The sequence below is a fragment of the Bemisia tabaci genome, chromosome 3 (genome assembly GCF_918797505.1).
Source record: "Bemisia tabaci chromosome 3, PGI_BMITA_v3".
Taxonomy (NCBI): domain Eukaryota; kingdom Metazoa; phylum Arthropoda; class Insecta; order Hemiptera; family Aleyrodidae; genus Bemisia; species Bemisia tabaci.
This window is the reverse complement of record NC_092795.1, coordinates 44,780,417-44,802,532: the sequence shown is the minus strand read 5'-3', so window position 1 is coordinate 44,802,532 and position 22,116 is coordinate 44,780,417. Positions and strand designations below refer to the sequence as shown.

The window sequence follows — 22,116 nt, the reverse complement described above, 5'->3', positions numbered from 1 at the left end:
ACACTCAGCGTGTGATTAAGGCATTACGCTTAATCGTTTTTTTTGTGTTTTTTTTTTGCGCTATATTATTATCTAGGAGGAATTAAACAATAAACCGATTGGATTGTTCTCTAATACGCATGGAAGGCAGCGTCCCGTGCAAAATACGGGTAAAACGCTATTGTTGTATAAAATACGCATTAAATGCATATTAAATATTAGGAGGTCTCGGAGCTTATAATGTAGATGGTGTCCAAACGATACGTATCTGATACTGATATTTTGGCTTTTACCTAGAGCAGTCGTCGGGAAAAAGTGTAATGATGTTGCAGAACGAATAGAACTACTTCCACCATCTCCCTCCCTCATAAAATTCGTTCAAGCTCCAAAATTTCTTGTGCATAAAACATTTTTCATGAATTTGGCACCATAAACAAAGTATGAGAGAAATTTAGGAAAATTCAGTTAAAATTCTATGACTCCTGACATGAAGAAACAATTTTTTTTTCTGATTTTCCTTGAATTGTTAGGACGTACCCTGGTAAAAATTGGCTGTAGAATCTGTGTTCCAAAATACCATAGACCTACAGCCGGCTGTAAGATTTCCAATAGCTTCCATAGCCGGCAACACAATTTCTTATAGCCTTTTATCCGATGGCGATTAAGCAACAGTCTGGCGATAAAGTATATGCTAAACGTTACTAATTACGGATGCTAGGACTCAGTGAGTTTTTGGACTACCGCTCTCTTTTTGGGCCGTGGTATCTTGATTTATTTTGCGAGGAAAGCTCCGTACTTTTGAAGGATGCCTGCTATTCCTACTATGTTGGAGCGCCTTCAATTTTGATACTGTGCAATACCTCTGGTGTGAAATAGTTGCTTCAAGCGCCGTGGTACACTGCGGCGCGGCGCGATGGGCGGGCAGCCAGCGTGGAACGCGCATTGGCGCCTACAAACCTAACAGGGATACTTCACGCATTGCGCAATGCGTGAAGTATCCCTGTTAGGTTTATAGGCGCCAGTGCGCCGCCGCGCCGCTCCGCTTTGTGTTAGGCTCTAATATTTAATCTCGCGGAGTCAGCGTTTTTCAACTCATGACTTTCAAATGTTTGCACTCTCTGTATGGATTATTCTCATTTTAATTGATGACAAAAAAGGTAGTAAAGGAAAATATAATGTGCGCTTTGTAAATATGAAGGTGATTCCGTACAAACTTAGGGATTTACAAAGCACACGAATTTCTACACACTTTCTTGCAACCTTTTATAGGCGATGGCGAAAAAGCAACAGCCAGGTGATAAAGTAAGTGCAAAGCCCGGCGATAGGAACTATAGCCCGGCTGTATAATTTTTTATCGTTTCGTGTAGCCCCGCAGTATGATTTTTTCCACTTTCTACAGCCAGCTATACGATTTCCTATCGTCTTCTTCAGTCGGCTATAAGAACTCCTATGGTATTTTGAAACGCAGCTCCTATCGCCAATTTTTACCAAGGTACATTCTCATCTATACTGGTATTTAGGAGAAAGTTAGGTATCCACTAATGAACTTGGAAGAAATAAGGAGGTTTGAGTCTAAATTAGGTACGGCCAGTTAAGTAAGTATTTGGGGAAGACAGAAATGAGAGTCAAACTCTGCGTTACAAGACTGTCAAATTTTTTCAAAATTTGAAAGATTTGATCCCTTAATCTCGAACAAGGAGTGTATTTTTTTACATTAGCCAGCCCATCGTGGAAAAAAAGGAAGGCATCAATAGTTTGTGGAAAAGGAGATGTATCAAATATATCATTGGGTTTACTTGAAAAAATGTTTTACTTAATTACAAAATTTACAGCTGAGATATACAGTTGAATTGACACACATTTAAATAATTACAATGTATTGCTGAAAAGCAGTACCTAGTTAACGTTCAGTGTAAGAGCTGAGCTACACCAGACGGATAAAGTTTGAATTTCTGCAAGTCAAATAGATATTTAAAACAGAAGTAAATTTTTAGAATTTTGGTAATGTTGACTGACATAGGAAACATATTCTAGCACTAGGCGAACGCTCAATGGGGGTTGAGTAGAAAGTTACGGCATTTTGATAATTCGTGTTACGGGATAGGGCCTATCTCACGCTTCAAAAGTATCAACAAAGCTAGAGGGGGCTGAATAAGAATCTGAAATTCAGCGTTACGCATTTTATGAACTGCTCCTAATAGAAGATTAGTATTTGAATTCAACCATGGTTTCGTGAACTAAACCTCGTGGGAAAGAGATCAATGAAGTTGGGGACAGGCATAGTGAAGGCACATTGTATCATTCTTCTGAAACGGCTGAACAACATAACAGTTCTTCTAAACAAAATTTAGAAGAGATTCAGTTTCAAGAAAGGCCAATATCATGTGTGATGCTGAAATAAATACTGTCGGCTAAAGACGAAAAATACGTGGGTATCTTGGATCGTGACTTTGTAAGTCTCTGCTAGTATTTAAGAAAAACAAACCAATTGTTGTCATTGGATTTTGTATGAGTTTTCATCACTCATTATAAAATATTAGGTACACAAAATGCAAGGAAAAATTTTAATAGTTTTCGTCGAAAATAATAAGATATAGGTGGAGATTTCTGAATGTGGCAATTGAGATACGTATTTTTCACCCTTAACCATAGATATGGGCAAGAAATGAAGGAAGGAAGAAAATTTAGTGTGTAACACATGTTTACTTACTGAAAAACTGAACTAACATCTCTTTATCTTTTTAGATTGCAAAGCCAGTCAAATATAATATTGATGACCAGAGCAACCACGTTATCTCTGTTAGGGACGTTGCCTACTTCCTGTCATGCTTTACTTTTTTATCGGAAAACTAGTCAAGTTAATTTCTTGATTTTTCTCCTCTATTAGCAAAATATATCGTAGAAATTTCAAGCTATATAATCGAATTGTTTCTCTTCGGAAAAATAAAGTAGGAGCAGAGATTTTGAAACACCGCAATGGAGATATGTGGTTCCGCAATCTAGCCATCGGTATGTATTAAACCTCCTTAGATTTTACTCGCTGGTTCCCGAAAAATGAACGAATGCTCTTATTTTGAAAAACGTCTTTTTTTATGTTCTGGGCCATAGTGAAAAAAACCCCAAAAGGGTAAATTCAAAAAAAAAAAAAAAAAAAAAAAAAAAAAAAAAAAAAATAACAATAATACCAAAAAATTGCTCAAAGTTACATATCATTGTAGGGACACTTTCTCAAAATATTTTTGTTCTCAGAGATTTCAAGCACAAACACCACTCGTATTCCATGCTAAAAAGATGAGGGGGAAAAAAACATATGTAAGTACGGAGTGAGGATGGTTAATTGATGAATAGTCAGACCAATAGCTCAAAATTGGGAAATGACGTGCGTTGGTCATATCAATCATGAAACTACAAAAATGCGTATCTATGTATCTATGTTGCAATGTTTCAAAATCTCCGCTCCCATTTTATTTTTTGAAAGGAAACCGTACTCACTAACATCATGACTTCATTTCGCCGAAAAAACATTAATCGAATTTTCAAGGGGTGATATAAAGTAGTTTTCCATGTGGAAAATGAAGTATGATAGGAAATCTGCAACGCATATCAAGATACGCATTCCTGCAGTTGGACCGTTAATATGTTTACGACTTATTACTTAGTTAAAAGGCAATGAAAGAATAAAGTTGGACAAAAATGTCAAGGCACAAACCGTAAAATTGGGCAGATCGAATCTCAAGCTCTCCACGTTTTGTACAACATACGCTCTTCACTGGTAACATTTTAAGAATATAGGCAGATCTCTAAGGAGTATTTAAAAGAAGTTGATACAATCTCTTTTAAAAGGACCCCTTGAAGACGCACAAATTTACTATGAATAAAATTTTGCGTACACATCAATCAAAGTGAGTTATTATTATTATTCACAGGTGTATCTACAGAATCTCTAGAAACGGTAACTGAGTCTTCGCTGCTGGCTGTGTCTTTCGTCTTGCGGTCCGGTGAAGTATCTTTTTCACCCATCAGAGCTCGGTACTTCTTGGCAATGGCCTCCCAGTCCGCGATGTTCTCTATCCTAGTTGCAGTGTTTGAGAAGCTCAATTGGGAGCCGAGAGGGCTCAGATGAACCACGCTCAGGGCAACTGAGTCTGAAAAAACAAGAACAAAAATAATGATGGATTCCAAAATTTTAGCCTAGATTTGCAGTTATTCGATGAGACTTGACTGAAAGTGATGAACTAAGTCGGGGATAAGAGAAAGCAAGGGTCACTTCTTTGAGCTCTTTGACTTCCCTAATTTTCATTTCTTCTGAGTTATGCCTGGAGATCGACCATGCCAATTTCCATGATTTTTCAGCCATTGACACCTGTCGATCATCACTACAGAGCAATCTTTTGATGGCGTTAGAGGCTGGGCCGTACCCCTGCCAAACGGGACTGAGTACATTTTAGAAGTTCAACCTTGTGGAAGTCATAACTGATACCATTGATATGCCTGCTTTTAAAAACTCATTTCCCATGTAGCAGTGATCGCGATAAATAGCGATTATATCAGTGGCAATTTATCGAGATATTATCGGAATAAAAATTGCGATGTATGGCGATTAAATCGCTACACATCGCAGTTTTTGATTCGATAAAATCGTGATTAATTTTTGTCGATAAAATCGAGATTAAATCGCCATTTATCGCGATTTTTATTTCAAAAATATAAATTGTCGGGCGATAAAAGCGCGATTTTAAATGATCCTGGCGATTTTATCGCCGATAAAATCGCAATATATAGCGATTTTTCCGTTGAGAATTGCTACTTGGGTCAATGAAATGACTTCAATCCATATGGACAAAAATCGGAAATACAGAATATGAAACTCGGAGTAAAGTCAATTCCTTTTTTCCTCTTCTTCTTCTTCTTTTCTTTTTTTGCCTAAGAGCCAAATTGGATTTTTAACTCAGTTAAAAACACCAATTATTCCTAATAGGTCAAATGTGCCGATTTATTTCAATCCCGCAATAAACAAGTTTATTCGGTACAATTTGAATAGGAGCCGTACTACAACTGAATGAATAAGGCATTATTTTATGAATACATTCTATAGATACCTTTAGGAGCAACTTGGCCCTTTTTGACTTTGGCCAGCCATTTGGCACCCATTTTCGTCCGAGCACTAACACGACTTCTCGTTTGCAGTCCCATCATCTGAACCAAACTTGGTCTCTTCCGCTGGGCGACTTTGGATTTAAACAAGGAAAGACATTTTCGATCAGAAAAAAACGATTAAAATAGCATTTGCTTATATCTAGTCTTGAGCAAGTTTTATGGAGAAGATTCATCCATTTAAAATACTGCTTTAGAAACATTTTATAGTTTTGTGAAAGAAATATATTTGTTCGGAAGCCTGAGTCCTGAATCCGAACCTGAGCGACACTTCATTTACAGCATAAAGTGGACTAGTGGAGCATTGCTAGTTCACGCCTCGCGCCATGGCGCATTCAATTTTGCAGACGCAACACGGCCATCCGTCAAGGACAAATAGTTGTATCTCTGCGCCGTCATCAACGCGCGTTCTATCCTTTTCTCTATTTCCACGTACCATACATGGGGTGGTCGGGTAGTTTCACCGTCGACATGGATCGTGAATGGCGATTAGATTTCTCAATTCTTTCAACCTTCTTAATCGTGAAAGCGTGAGTTTTTAAATATTTCAAAGTTTCAACGCAACAGATTTTACTGTTTTGTGAAAAATTCGATCGCTTTATAAAAATAGGTACAACTTACCTCTTTGTCGACAGAACTGAATCAAGTACATGAGCCAAGACGTGACAAGATTCAATGGCGAAGGAGTAGTTGTTGTCCGGTGCATATTTCGGATCAATTTGGCGAGACCATACTTCCACTCAATATCAGATTGTGCCTAGAAAAAGATAAGCACACTCTTTAAATCGTCCGAAAATTTTCAAAATGAAAAACGCATAAATTCCATTTAAGTTTACCCAGGGGAATCACACAGACTTGAAAATATAACATCCTTCATGCAACGATCAGATTGACTTGTCGAGTGCTGATTATAGGTATTGTATTTTTGCGAAGATAATTGGTATTGTATTGTACGTAATGGAAGTGAATTATAAAAATTGTGTACCTTCTTCAATTTACAAATGAGTCCTCTAAACCTGGCAAATATGGGTATAGGATGTAACAAGGTGGAGAAATAATGCTGGGTCCACACCATTTCACTAGGAAATCAAAGCCAAGAAGTTCCAAAAATTATAATTAGAGTAAAATTAAAATATTTTTAACTCTAATTAATCTCTCACCGTGACTCCAACCTAAAATTCCAATGCAAACTGCCTGAGCTGAACACCCCCCCCCCCTTCAGTTTTGTACTGGTACTCATTAGACTTAAAAATATTTATTATTGGCTCTATTTATAATTTTTGGAACTTCATGGCTTTGATTTCCCCGCGAAATGGTGTGGACCCAGCACCATTTCTCTACCTTGTTACATATAGTATTCGGGCCACTTCTTGGTGTTTTTTTCTCATTTATAGGTATAGGTGAGCATCGGTATTTTTAATATTTTTAAGTGATATACGTTATCACAATATATGATTCTGTACGTAGGCCCGATCCTTCGAGTCAAAATTCAGCGGGGACCACCGGGCCGAACCGGTTGACCTGTCCCGGTCCCCCGATGGCCGGAAAAATAGAGGGGTCGCGTGGCGGATCCCGCCCCCCTTGCTCCCTTTTATAGATCGGTTATAGATGCGCGATTTCCGTTATTTCCTGGCGCTTTTTCTTCGGTCAGCTAATGATTCGACTGCCTGAGGCGTTTGTCGTCATGGAAATCGCCGTGGATTATGGAGTTACGGCAAGGCAGCGCGACACGCGCATTGGCGCCTACAAACCTAACAGTGATACTTCACGCATTGCGTAATGCGTGAAGTATCCCTTTGGGTTTGTAGGCGTCAGTCCACGTTCCTCGCTGGCAGCACGCTGCTCCGCTCTGTGTTAGGCTCTTAAATGTAAAATCCCGGAGTAAGCGTATTTCAACTCATGATTTTGAAATCTTTTACGCTACCACTTCAAAATTGTATGTAAATCAACTATATTCACACATCGGGAAGTTCGAAGATCAGCTTTTGAACGAGATTTAAACAAATCGATGACCAAAGTGCGAAGCCACGGATCTCCTTTTGCGGCGTTGCAGAAGCAAACTCCCTGCCATACTCAACGTAATTTATTTAACACTATCTTGATTTTTTTTCTCCTGTGGCAGAATATTCTACATATATTTCAAGCTATAAAGTTAACTTCTTTCTCAATTAAAAAAATTGAAGAAAATGAGTGAAGAAAAAACAGGAAATTTCCACAATCCTTCGATCCCAAGATTGCAGGCTCGCGGTGTGAACACCAATAGGCGACGAGGATATCGATCTCTCGACGTCGAGCACGAAGGATCGAAATTCTAAGCCTAAATTAACTCTTAACCATAGTAATAACGTTGTTCATGAATAAATTTAACCTTTCCACTCACAGAAGAAAAAATAATTTACTTTAGTGAAATTGCACGCCAAACTTCACTATGACAGTCTAAGTAATATGAAAATGTGGCAACCTCAATTTTGACGTTCAGCCCAAGAAGTACACACTTTGAACAACACAGAGTGGAAAAGGAACAATGCTCGATTGAGTAGTCTTCTAAAGCCGTTGTAGTGCGCTATTTGACTCACGTCTCACGTATGGTTTTGTTTTTCTTGTGATTAGACAATTTAAAGACCCGCAACCAATGGACAATAAAAACGTTATTATCTTAGCTAGAAGTTGATTTCAGTAATTTTCGTTGATAAAATCTTGTTCTACGTGAAATTCTAGGGAAGAATCATGCATCAGAGTGCTTAAATTCGTTGTGTAATGGTCCATTCAATCTTAAAAAAGCGAACATACAGAACTTTCCTAAATTTTTCAGAGAAAATATTTTATCGGGAGAAATGAGGCAACGTTGGAGTGCTCAAACAGCGTCGCAACACAACACGGGCATTTTAAGCCCCATTGTGCGATGCCGCGATTATCCTTACGCGAGTTCGAATAATCGCGCCAAACACGGTGCGGTCGGCGTCAAACTCATATCAGCGCCTGCAAGACTGCAGAAATACTTCATGCATTGCGCCAAACAGTGCGGTCGGCGTCAAGCGCATGTTAGCGCCTACGTGGCTGCATGAATACTTCTCGCATTGCACCAAACGCAATGCGAGAGTTATCTGCGATAACTATTTGATTACGGGTATATAGACACATTGCCGCTAGACTCGACGCACGATTGCACTCCCTTCCCTGGCTTGCGCGACGCTAAAATCGCGGCAAAACTAGGTCCACGCGTCATTTCTTTTGACGGTCCCTGCCCGCTTTTTACCCCAATTAAAGGGTAAATACGTATCTTAATTGCAACGATGCAGAAACTCGGACAGTGTTTAAACGATGCAGCTTCTGTAACTTGACTAGCATAAAATTAATCTTGGTTTAATAAATAGAACGAAAATATTGCGTCAAAATTTTTTGTGATTTTATTTTAAATCATTCTGAAAATTTCGAAACTTCTAAAAAACTCTGTGTAGCTATTCTTCAAAAGAAAAAAAAGAAAAAAAACTGGGGAACTCTTCAGAAAAACTGCGTGTTTAGCTTTTTAAAAAAGGTGTTAAAAAATAAGACATATAGAGTGATGCATAACGTTGCAATAAAATATAAATACGCTTTCTTTCCCGTGCACCCGTTGGCTTTTGAATTTATTCATATATGAAATAACTTAAACATAGTTGTTCTAAGATTTTTTAAGTGTTGTTTTTTTGTCATTGATTGGCGGCCGCTTAGCGGCCTTAGGCCCCTTAGTCAAATAAATGCTTGCAAATTCTAACACCACTAACTGGGAAGAGATTCTTTAAGTATTTTGCCGTGAGGTGCTGTAGTAATCAAGTCAAATGCAAGGGAAAGAAAGAAAACAACAGCGATGAAACACACAAACCTGGATCCTCTGGTATGTATCACTCATCATGGCAATGAGAAGATTCAGCAACACAACAACGGACACCAACATGTAAATGCCGAAGTACACTTTAAACAAGTACCAAGTCCACTCTGGCTGGAGGTCGTTGCCAGTCACTCGCATGACATCTTGCGTTGTCTGGCCGAAAATGGCAAAGAATAGGAGCTCAAATGCGTGACCAGGATTCATGATTACTGTAAAAATTTGGGAAAAAGTCAAAGAATGAGATTCAATAACAGGGATGTATACTGAAAAATATTAGATAAGAAACTACAGCACAAAGAGAGAGCAAAGAAAAGATATGTTGGAAATTTTTTTGAGGACAAGGAACTGTAATATGACTTTACAAGAGACAACAAAAAAAGGGGTCAATTATTTTTAAAAACTTTTTTTTTTGGGGGGGGGGGAGGAGTTACCGTGAAATTAATACAAATACCTCAAAGGGAGAAGATAAGAGCAGTATCATAAATTAGAAACTAGCAGAATTTTTTAAAACAATTTATTTCTAAGTCATTTAGAATAAATTGTCCTACTCTTAGAGCATGATGAGTTAATGCGTTAGAACAATCTTTACATTTTAAGTTTTTTCCTTAAAAAATATGGTCCTTCTAAAGTTTTAAGCCACAAGAAAAGCATGCATTCTAGGATATACTGTTCTTCTGTGAAGAAGGAGAGTCGGAATGAGATGAAAACTTAAAAATCAAGTAGGAAGGTTAGTTTGAAGCGTGCAGATGAAGCATAAATATCCCAAATGTACTAATGTAGGTATTCAAAACTTAAGTCAAGTATACACATGACTCGGCACAGACTAACTTAACTTAACCGAAAATGTTTAGGGACCTCTTAACAGGCAAGCCTAATTTTCAGAGGTCATCAAAAATGTTAAGGAGCCATGAAATTTTTTTTCCATGGAATAAAGTATGAAGAAAAATGAGCAATGGCAATGGGTGCGAAGTCAATTTTTTAATTGCTGCAGTTGATCAGCATCTGCATTTATAATATGAAGAAATTAACATCAAAATTTGAAGTTTTGGTCATTGACATTGGTTTTTAAATATAAAAGAAGCTATGTGTACAGTAAGGTAATATGTGTGTGTAAATGGAATATCAAAGCACAATATTCCCCGACTATCATATGTTAGACCGATCCAAATTCAAAAACTGACATCAAAAAGCACATAACGATAAAATTGCAAAATTGAGGTCGCAAAAGCCCCTCTATCAAATTAGGATTCAAATAGAACCGAATCACCAAGATTGCAGATTTCTAAAATGAATTAACATTTTCGAGTAATATTGTTGGTTACATTTATTCAGGTTTCACAAGTGCTTGTTACAATGTATACTTAAAAACCAACAGCATACAGGAACAGCGCGTGTAATTTTTCATCTAAGTTTTCTCTCACCATGCACCAAGAGGTTTACACCAAAAGCTAACAAACTGTGATAAATGCTCCTATCTTCTTCAAAGTTAACAAAGTACTACATGTCTAATGCTATAACTACCGATTACTTTTCATCTAGACCTGCCAGGTTCTAATATTATACGACCACTTTATTGCTAATCAAAGGAAATGTTTATGGAACATTTAGTCATCAAATATAAACATGTGCAAAATACGAAACACTTTCAGAAATGAAATAAGAAAACTTTGAAGCCAAATTGCAAAAGCAAAGAAGTGTAGCATGAAGAAATAACCACTTAGATACTTGAGCGAAATTACAAATACTTACTTTTCGACACTACAAGTACAAAGGCTGTCCTAACAAATTGAGAGCTGGCCTATTTCGAGAGAGGTTGTACAGATATACCGAAATAAGGGGTGAAGAAACTCGTATAGGTAGCTAATTGTACCAGTTTTCTGACAAGCCCTTCTTGAGCTCATTAGGTCAAAAATTTTCTTTTTTACTGCAAGCTTTCGGAGACGCTTAAAAAATAACACCTCCAGAGGTTTTGTGATATTTTTCTCCCCAACAATGGCCCAACACCGCTCTGTCTAGACAGCAATTTTGACATTAGTAACAACCTTCCAGCCATATGATGCATACTTTTGATAGGTACATAATTTTAATCCTGACAAGTGTCAAAGTTTGTGTAATCTAAAGCTCACGGCTGATCTCGTCTTACAAGTCGGTGCTGCCTATACATTGCGCATGAGTGTTTTTTTGGGATGAGTTGAAACTTTTAATGCAAAAATAGTGTATTTTCATCGAAAAATGCACTAAAGATTTGTCAGTTTTCGTCATCACTGCATCAAAAAGTTGCACCCTAAGTCTAAATAGTTGCAAACTTCATTCCCTGAGTCGTTAAGTCCACCCAAAGTGGAATACTTAAAAGAATGGAAAATGAGTCAAAAATTCCAGGGGATTTTTACACACTGCCAATAAATCGTCATAGAGAAGCCAATTTTACACCAAATGACCTCAACAAGGGCTCGTTAGAAAGGCAATAAATAAGTTGTAAGTCTCATCAAACTACATTCCAATTTAGTAAGTAGTTTCTTTTTAAAAACAGGCCAATTCTCAGTTTTTTTTGGGATAAACTTTGGATCTCTAAAACATCAACACCAAGTATTCCTATAGCATAGCTTTCAACTATTAGATGTTTAGGACAAGAATTAATTTTTATAAACAGAGGGATAAGCTTAACACCCTAAAAAGAAAAGCCCTTCACATCGATTTCAGACCCATTTACCTTTTTTCTAAGGAAGAGACAAAAGGAGGTCTTCTGGTTTACCATTTCGACGGGGTTAGTCCGCAATCACATAACTCGATTGCGGTGTCTGAAAATCTCCGCCTCTATGTTATTCTTTTAAAGGATAACAAATTTACATCATTCCTTTAAGTTTTTGCAGAATTTTCTTCCCACAGAGAAGAAAAATCACGGCAGTTTTAAAGAATTGCCGTTGAGTAGTTTTCCGTTTAAAAAATAAAGTATGACAGGAAGTCTGCGACATCGCAAACTGAGTTTTGTGATTGCCGACTTACACCGTCGATTTTTCTTGTAAACATAGGACCTCTTATTACACAATGCAAGAACAACTACATGATAATATTATTAAATCTCATTACATCCCAGGGGAGTATTGTTCATCTCTGAAGGAAAAAGTAATTCAAAATTTGAATTTTTTGCCAAACCAAAACACACTCTTAAATTGAATCAAACTACGGCTCTACCATTTCCAATGAGGAAATGGTAAAAGTAAAAGTAAAGTTAGTAAGTTGAGTTAAGTAAAGTAAGTAAAATTAAGTCCCAGTAAAAGTATCTGAAATCGATTAATTAAAACACCATCTACTGAAGCGCGCAGACTAGTCTAGCCAACATATCTTCAACTAGACTAACACACTGCCTTTTTACTAGTTCAACACATCAAATTTCCAGTTCCTCTAACACTGAACATTGATCGATCAGTTTCTGCGCTGAAAGCAACCCACTTACGCGCTGGTTTGGGCTTTCGTTTAAAAACATGAATCGAAGGCTCGGTGGTTATTTCTTCAAAGTACAGTGTTGTATTTTCTATTGGTTTACAGACAAGGAAAAGAAAGTTACTCAGACAGAAACAAAAAAGTGATAGAAGGAAGATCTTAGAAAGTTTATTAAATCCTCAGATAAGTCATTCTTGATTTCTGAATCCCATAAACTATATAAACTGAAGGAAGGCAATCTACAAGGAACTAAAATAAAATCAGAAATGTCAGCCTGGCTGCTGCTTCCTTAAATTCGTAAAAAGCCATTCCTACATTTATGTTATGATATGTTTTTGGTCTTATTAGATATAATCAGCTTATTTCTCAATCGAAGGAGATCTCATAAAGAAAAGTAAGACATAGACACAGCGTAAAGAGAAAGAAATCTTTTTTGTTCCAGGATAGAATTTACCGAAAAGAATGTGGTTTGAAGAAGTCAAGACTACAGCTACTGCTAAAAATTAGCGAACAGAAAGATTGAGTTGGTTGAGTCTTCTCAACCCGAGAATTAAAAAAAACATGAAATTACCTTCTGCAAATGGAGGCCTGTACTTTGATGTCCACGGTTGTTTTTTTCCACGTTTTATATCTTCCGGTGTTTGATTCTGGAATGGCTGATTTAGAGCCACAAACATCATGGAGAATCCCAAAACGAATATTGCCAAAACAGCTAAGAATCGAGCCAAGTCCTTCATCAAATCTCCAATAATGATGGCCCATGGTCCAAATAAGTGATGAAAAGATAAAAAATCTAAGATCTGTACACAAGCTAGTAGAAATGAAATAGCAAAAAGCTGATTCCTCAGGTACATCAGGGTTGGCCAGTACGGCCGGTCTATATACACTAAACCTAAAAAAACAAAACGAGAGAAAATTACCAGAAAAGAAAACAATGAAAATTACAATCAATTAATTGGACATACTTGCCCCAAGAAATTTTAGTTATAATGGTTTCCCCGGGAAGATGCTCTTCTTGAATAAATACGTACAATTTTCCTTATATTTTCTCTCCCATTTTTTAAAGTTAGCTAATTTTTTGTGCCTCCTCAATTTGTATTGCATTTTAAGCAAACTATAGGGGGTATGCCCCCGATCGCTTCGCGGTCCAATCCACCTCCGGCGTTATGTATTACGCTTTACTCCTCTGCTGACTGTATATTATTTAAGAAAGTTTTGTCACGAAGGCTGATCGTTGATTTCATATATTCAATTAATCTCATGCCAGCTTTTAAACTTGATAAGATAGAGAGTAGAAAATGCACCGGCGCAATTTTTTCTCTTAATTTTTAGTGATAGTTTTCTCACAAAAAAATTAGCAAAACATTATGCCGCATCAGCGTGATGCATATGCGCATAGTAAGAAGTGATTTTGGGACAATTGAAAACTTTGGATGAAAAGTCTGTAGCTGTCACTCGTACACCTCAGAAACATGAGAATTTCTTCACTTAATTTAGCAGCACTTTCTGACTCTCAATTAAGGTGTAAAGAACAAGAGCACAAGAGACTTGAACATATGTAAGAAAGAAAAATAACAAACCTAGAAGATGCAATCCGACACCCACGACACCAAATAGGAGCACAGCAAGTTTGACCCATCCAAGGCCGGATTTATCACTTGGATTGGTGAGCTCAAATAAGAGGAGCCCTGATAACCAAACAAGGAGGATCCACTCATACCAGTACGGAAGGAGGGAGATGCGAACAACAGGGTAGATAGGAGTGATGCCGACCAACATGAGCAGCATCATCAGGTACATGTGAGAGGTTAGGTACGACATAAATTTGATTATCGGCACTTTGTTGTACTTATGGCCGAGTGAGAGTGAGAATCCAATCCAAACGGGTGGGCACAGTATGAACATCAAGAAGAGAAGGAGCGTTTTCCATGCAGCCCAATTTAGACTTCCTTGCCATAGTTCCTGAGAATCAACATGAAACCCTTTTGGTTAGCAGTTTTGCAATGGGTTCATAGGGTAAATGAGAGTAGTATCAAATTCATTATTTTAAAGTACTACTGTCAGACTTGAATGCATTGGGTCTCTGAATGCTACATGAAATTATTTTATCTCTTCAAATATGCGGGTGGCATAACTCCTAATTGAAGGCGATTTCGTTACCTCCTGCACCGACTGAGACACAGGCAGCGGGTTAACTACAATAAAATTAATTAAGAATATCCATTAAAATATCACCGCCAGGAAAACATAAATAACTTAACATATTAGAAGAAGATGAAAGACAATACAAAAAGAGCTCTCTTGAGCTATCTTAAAAGCAAACTTTTTAGAGTATGTTTTTAGAATCGTCAGTATTGTTGGAACAAGGATGCTATGTCTTACGGAAAGAACTTCAAATCAGATTATAGCCTCACCATCCCTTCAGAACTCTGTTTTTTAAGTAAGTAAATAAATAAATAAATAAATAGATAGATAGATAAATAGATGGATAGATAAATAGATAAATAGATAAATAAATAGATAAGTACAAATTATCCATCCATTCGGGACAGACCTTATATGTGTGTTGCGGGCAAAGTCCGGGTTTGATCATCATCATCGACGATGCCTAGGCAAAGACCGTCTTTGCCGGAGACCCAGTCATTGCCCGTGACATGTATTTCGTCTTCACGCACAAATGGAGATAAAAAGAAAGAATACATATTTTACTCATAGTCCTATACTTTTTAGATAACGTGTACCAACCTGAAGATACCTTTGTACAACTGTGTGTGCAATGACTTCCTTCTGTTCATTCTCGATGAGCACATCTAAAAACTCGATGTTTCGTCTATCAGTGGCAGTAAGAATACGTCCAGCAGAATCAGCCCCAGCAGCCAGTGCGAGGAGTTCTGTTGCCATACTTTCGCACTGCTTCCCTGCAGCAATCAAGTCTTTCGCTCTCTCCTTCTCCTGCACAGACCCCACGCATTCACATATTAATAAAAATGAGTCAATTTTCTGAGTAATGAAGCACAAAGAATTTTGTTTTTTTACAGAAATTCTGTAATCGGAAGTAATCTCAAATCCCAAATGGTAATAAAACATATTCTGACAAGGTCTATTTGTAGGTTTTTGCAACACAATTCACATGATGATTTTCTGTTTCATTGACTTATCACATGTCTGATTTGCTTTTCGATACTACTTTGAACTTTTCAAAAGAAATCGGTGTACTCGTAGGGTAGTTGGACTGCATTTTGCAATTTGGAACTATAAATTCTGGCTCTTCTGGAAAAATACTTATGTGCATAGGAAAACTAATCGTTGTTTATAAACCGGGCTAGAAGTTATAGTTCCAAATTGCAAAATGTAATCCAGTTGGAGTTGATGAATCTCTCGATGGATAATTTGGCATGCTTAACCGGAATCGGCTTAACCGCATTTCACGTTGCATAATTTTTCCTAAAGTTTCATTTTTTTAATAAAGGACGAAACATGGACGAGGAATATGCTCACAAAAGTTAAGTTCCAGTCTTATTCACTTTGTTTTCTGTTTAAAAATAAATGTTTAAAAACAGTTAGGCAACGTATGATGTGTTATGTTTATTTCAGTTGAGCCCATCCAGTCGGTGTTTCCAGTCTTACTAGGGCCACTTTTATGGAGATTGAACACTCTTTCTTTCGGACAGAGGTGAAAAGTTTAAAATGCTCTTTGAAATTTCTTCATGTTCAATGCTGTGAAAAGGAACTGAGACAAAAATATTTTACTGTCTATGAGTAGCACTCACAGAGATTTCAAGTTAACAAAATTCAAAGGCATGTTTTAAATATCATTCTTTGATAAACCAATTTCTTTAAGCTAGACTTTCACAGATTACCTCACGATTTTGCAGGAGACATATGAGGTTTCCTCTTGTTTTGTGAAGCTTACCTTAATAGATAGATTGATGTAAATGCTAGATAATTTGGCAGCAGTATCCACAGGAGCAGGTGACACTAACACGAACTCTTCAATGGGTTTATTATTATGGTTGCGGCTACAAACCATCAAATTGTACACAAACTGAAATCAAGCAAGGGACAAGATATAAATATTTTTAAGAGCAGCGGTAATGTTTGCAAAAGGCAAAGTACGAAAAACAAGCCAATGCTGTATCTTCTGAAGAATATATTCTACATTTTATGGGAATGTTAACTTAAAATATGAAGATTTAGGAAATCATTTGGAGCTGAATTAAAAATAATACAATGTTGATTTAAATTTTAATGACCAAAGTTAAGCTTGTTTATCAGTACTGTAATGTGAAAATGGTGATGTTGGCTTAATACTTCAATTCAAAATGTATCCTCAGTACTTTGGAGAACGATTCCATATTAACTGTTGAATAGTCGAATAATTACTATTGAATAGTTCATAGGTAAATTGATAATTTTTGGATTTTAGGAAATTCCTTTAAAAACCTCCGACCATCATTTATCATGACTGGGGACTAGCTGGCTAGCTGGCTGGCTGGTAGCTGGGAAAACCGTCCTGAGTACCTAATTATCGCAATCGCAAGGCAAAAAATGTTGCATTATTTATCAGCCTAGACATGATGGATCACTAGATTAATTCTAATATTTACCCTTCTATCTTCCATGAGCGCATACGTATCATGTTCTTTGTGCATCAGATACTCCAGCACATCATTGTGGCCCTCCTGAGCTGCAAACCAAATGGGAGCTGAGCCATAGTTTGTGACTGATTTTGGTGAAGCCCCAGATTCCACCAAGAGTTTCACAACATCATACGTCCCTGCCCGAGCCGCACAATGAAGAGGCGTCCAACCATTCTATAATTTTAAAATAGATACGACACTGTGAGGCCGATCATAAAATACGTAAGGCTCCAAGGGGGGTCGAGGATAGCTTTACGCCATCTTAAGTGATCAGAGGTCTGATGAGCCTCGGCGGGCAGGTGCGGCAGCCAATGAGAATTGAGTGGAAGACGATCTGCTCCCGACTAGATGGTGATTGGCTACCGCCACATAGGTGTACAGGAAGGAGAAAACTTATGGTAGAGTTATGAGGAGATATTTGCGTTGTCATTGTTACTGATGGTCAGACTTGTGAGATTCGCACACTTAAGGACAGAAGAAAGCAATGGAATTTTCATAAGACAGGAAACATAAAACCTTGCGGGATTTTTGACCTTTGTTAATTTGTATGTGAGTGAGCTTGTTGGCTTTAAGATTTGAAGCAGCCTTAACTCAGTAAAAAAAAAATTTGAGGCATAATTGAAAAATAAATTACTTTGTCTGTGGCATCAATTGCAGCACCTTGTCCTAGCAGAACTTCAACCATTTGATAATGCCCGTGCGTTGCAGCTATGTGAAGACAAGTCTTTCCATGCTTGTCTGATGATTGTAGAAGATCCGCTGCCCTTGATAATAGTAGACCTACAACGGTTGTGTGACCTCCAAAACATGCCAAGTGAAGTGGATTGTACCCCTGAAATAAATGTCAAATGTTAGCATCAAGGGGTCAATTGAAGAAAAGTAAAAGTAGGTAATCAGCAGGGCCGGATTTACCTACTTGCCGCCTATGGGCCGCCTGTGTTTTTCCGTCCCCTTCTCATTCGTTTTGAAACATCGATAGATCGTATTCGACTGTGGTTCGATGTATCGTTTGGCTCAAAACAATAGAAGATAACCTCAAACAAAAATTTTAGGATTTACTTTGGAAAAGCTGAAAATGAGAAAATTCCTAACAATTTCACTTTTCATTGCCATCTGGTACTCGAGAGAATAAAAATTCGATCACATGAAACACGTTACTTCAGATTTCTAAATTGACTTTTGAGGCTGTGGTTACATATTGAACCAATCGATATCAATATTGAGTGATCTGTCGAATAATATCTATAAAAACCATCAAGTGAACGTGTCGGTGGGAGAGGGGTGTATGAGACGCGTTTACTCGTGTTGGGCACATTTTTTGTGGAAGCCCTGTCAACACTAACAAAATTTCAGTTCTGTAAACCCATCCCTGTTAGGACAAGGCCTTCATTTATAAAAACGAACGAAGTAATAATGAAAGAACAAACATAAATGTGGTTAATAATTTTAACTTCCGCCGTCGCGCCGATCGGATCGATCGCGCTGTGTTGGCGCAATGCGTGAAGTATTCATACAGTCTTGTAGGCGCCTTGCGTTTCACGCCGACCGCTGCGCGCTGCTGACCACACTGTTTGGCGCAATGCGTGAAGTATTCACTCAGTCTTGTAGGCGCTATGCGTTTCATGCCGACCGTCGCGCCGCTCCGTTCCAGGTCGAATTGCGTGTAATTAGAGGCTAATTAGAGGTGCTGTCTCTTGGATCTCCGAAAGACGACACAATTAGAAATTACTATACTTTTACTCTCAGAAAATGAGAGATTTTGTCGCCTTTTCTCGTTTGTAATTTACTTTCTGAATCCGATTTTTTTCTCTCTTTTTTTGATACCTACATTCAAGAAGATTGCAAAATTTTCCGCCCCCCGCATTTTACCACATGGGGTGGCCATATGGGCCACGTGGCCTCTTCATCCGGCCCTGGTAATCAGAGAAGCGGGTAATTTAAAAACTCAAACGTACCCAAAATTCATCACCATCACTTTCAGACACTACTTACACCAATATAAATTCACTTTATCACCCGTTCCACTATACCTATTCGATAAGCAATTTTGTGGGTGATGCATAATAAAACTATACCAGGTTATAAATAAATGGTGCTTGTTATCTACGTTTTTTTTTGTTATCCTAAATTTATTTTATATTAAACCAAATCAGATACGTCGAGAGCTGCTCAGTTGCGTAGATTATTTTGGAAAAAGACACTTACATTTTCTGACGAAGCAGCATCGACCTGAACACCAGCAGAATTGAGAAGCAGTCTGACAACATTTTCATTCCCTGAATAAGCTGCTAAATGCAACGGAGTTAATCCTGATTCTGTCCCAAGTTCACCTAAAAAACTCGTCCCTGAAGGCGGATCAGATTTCACCGTCGCTGGCACATGTGACAGCATTTCACGTACAGTGTCTGAAATAATTGAACAATTGAAAATAAGAGCCAGTAATAAGTAGAATGTTTCAATGTTTTCAATTTTAAATGGGAATAGATTTTCGGCGACTTAGAAAGTTGCCTTAGCTAAAATTTGAACAAAAATTGACGAAAAATATCATGCAATTCTATCTTTTCTGTAGTATAAAAGTAACATGAAAACAAAAATTGAGACAGCCCGATTGTTAGTTTAAACTTTTTAAGAGGGAAATGAAATGACAATTTATTTCTGTTTGCTCCACAACTTGAGTACATAAAAGTTTGATTACTTGCCAGTTTATTAATGGATGGAAGTTTTTAATACCTGCTTGTCCATAATATGCGGCTATGTGAAGCGCAGTCACACCTAACTTTTTACTTGATATTCGAAGGGACTGAGAGGATCGCATGACTTCTAAAACAGGTAAGTGACCGTTTTGAGCGGCTAAATGAACTGCAGTAAATCCTGCCTGAAAAGATTAGCATCAGAGAGATTAGCAGTCAGAAACATTCGGAGGGATCCGCTGATTGAAAAACTAGTTTCACTAAAATGTTGCAGCTACAGGAACCCCCCTTCCCCCCAAAAAATTGGGTCTTAAAGATAATTTATCTTACTCTCTAATTGTTTTAACTTCGAGATAATTTTTTATACTTCTTGTGAGAAAGAATGGGGATTATTGAAAAAATACGCAACACTTTAAAAAAGGAATAACAATACTGAGCCAAACATATATCCATACCATTTTTTCTCATAGAATAGATTACTGATTACTCTGGAAAAATTAATTGAGCAAGCCAAATGAAATAATTCATTTTGTGAATGAGTCAAAGACTCATGACTTCGTTGAAAAACCCTCCAAAATGAACGTCTCATTTCTAGTTTGTTTAATACATTTTCAGGAAAAAAAAAAAAAAAAAAAAAAAAAAAAAAAAAAAAAAAACTGTAGTAGGTACTTTCTTGATTATCATATATCCGCTTCATTACAAATAAAATGGAAAATTCAAGGGTCTATACCTCACAGTGAGATTAAAATTGACTTTTGTTTGGCGATGTACTCAGAGTTTAACAAATGATTAACAAATGAATTCAAGTACCTTGTTTTCATCTGTACAGGAAGCACCAGCTCTAACTAGAACTTTCACTACATCTGCATGGCCACCTTCAGCAGCCAACTGAAGAGGAGTGGCTTCAGTCACCCTGTTTCGAGCTGCAATCACACCTGTCCTGTCGAAACGCATAAGCTCCTCAATGACTCGAACGGAACCTTGCATAGCAGCTATGTGAGCACAGGTATTCCCATCCTGAAATGAAAAATAGTACAACGTTAAAAAATGGTAAGAGATATACAATGGATGATATGTTTAAGTATTTAATGTATTCAACACCATACTGCAGTATTATTACTGTTGAACATCAACAGTGCATTGGCGGATCCAGCAAATTGGCAACACTGTTGATCTCCATTTGAACCCATAGAAATGTATCGATTCTATGAGGGGAGGTGCTCCGGCAAAAATCGATTATTTAACATATGTTTAAATGGAGGAAATCCGGTGTTGCCGAATTGCTGGATCCGCCTCTGTAACAGTGAAGGAAACGAAGAGCTTTGAAAAATCCCTTCACACTTCTCACGCAGCTGCCCCTTCATGATCTACCTTCAAAGTCTCAGGGAACGTCACCCCTATACTTACACCCTATAATTTCCCACAAATAATCCAATCATTTTATAGCAGCCTTTCCAACATTGTCTCTTTCACATTGAGTGTATGAAGTGTTTAGTCATAATGTCATATCGGCACGAAGCAAGGGGGGCTTAAAAGGCTCAACCTCCCCCCCCCCAAAGCAAGTAAAAGGGGAAAAAGTAAGAAGATGGAAGAAAAGAGGAGACAAGGAAAATGGGGGTACATCCTTTCATCTGCCCAAGACAGCCCCCCCCCCCCTCCGGAGCAATATCCTGGTCACGGTCCTGATGTCACAGACAATGACGTTCTCCACATGCATCCATTATTGTGAGTCCACTCTTGTCTATAATGGATGGTCTCTCCTAGAAGTTTATTTGGTTGCTTTTATTAGCATTCTATCAATTTTTTGTTTCGCCTTCTAGTGACAATAGTCAAGAATAACATGTTTTACACAGAACAAAAGGATTCACCTTAGTTGCTGCCATAACTAAAGATGGATGTTGTTCAAGAAATAGTTGAGCGACTTCCGGGAAGTTATTTTGAGCTGCAACATGAACTGGTTTCTGGCCGAGATCATCAGTGGCATCAATATCTGCGCCAAGTTCTAAAAGTAACCGACACACTTCAATTTGCCCGAATTCAGCGGCTAAATGCAGAGGTGTTTGCTTCCTGAGAGTTAGTACGTCTATTGTTGCGTTATGGTCTTGAATTAGAAATCTGAAACATCGCCGCGGAGATTAGAGACAGTAAAGGACATAATTTAAATCATGACTATCGTTAAGTATTGGTATCAGATTCAAAGTTATTAGGCTTTAGTCCATACAACCAAAAATGAAGTAAAATAGTGCATAAAAAATTGAGGATACAGAGACTCGGAAGCACCATGAATTTGAAGTTGAAAAGAAATTAGAAGAAAAAAAAACGAGAAGGGATTTAATCAAGAACC

At 37.7% G+C, this 22,116-nt stretch overlaps 1 protein-coding gene across 2 annotated transcripts in view; it reads right to left on the bottom strand.

Moving 5' to 3' along the window:
- Positions 1-41: 41 nt before the first annotated feature.
- The window catches only part of nompC (no mechanoreceptor potential C), a 79,476-nt gene continuing 57,401 nt past the window's right edge, over positions 42-22,116 (bottom strand). For both annotated transcript variants that reach the window (XM_072298437.1, XM_072298438.1), the window contains 14 exons: positions 21,641-21,887; positions 20,583-20,789; positions 19,813-19,957; positions 19,288-19,487; positions 17,717-17,914; positions 17,050-17,256; positions 16,356-16,487; positions 15,188-15,394; positions 14,023-14,404; positions 13,014-13,334; positions 8,996-9,210; positions 5,755-5,890; positions 5,079-5,207; positions 42-4,124 (listed from right to left, as the gene is read on the bottom strand). In XM_072298437.1, coding sequence (XP_072154538.1) covers positions 3,877-4,124; positions 5,079-5,207; positions 5,755-5,890; positions 8,996-9,210; positions 13,014-13,334; positions 14,023-14,404; positions 15,188-15,394; positions 16,356-16,487; positions 17,050-17,256; positions 17,717-17,914; positions 19,288-19,487; positions 19,813-19,957; positions 20,583-20,789; positions 21,641-21,887 — 2,974 coding nt within the window. In that variant the 3' untranslated portion in view covers positions 42-3,876. The remainder of the gene's footprint in view (positions 4,125-5,078; positions 5,208-5,754; positions 5,891-8,995; positions 9,211-13,013; positions 13,335-14,022; positions 14,405-15,187; positions 15,395-16,355; positions 16,488-17,049; positions 17,257-17,716; positions 17,915-19,287; positions 19,488-19,812; positions 19,958-20,582; positions 20,790-21,640; positions 21,888-22,116) is intronic.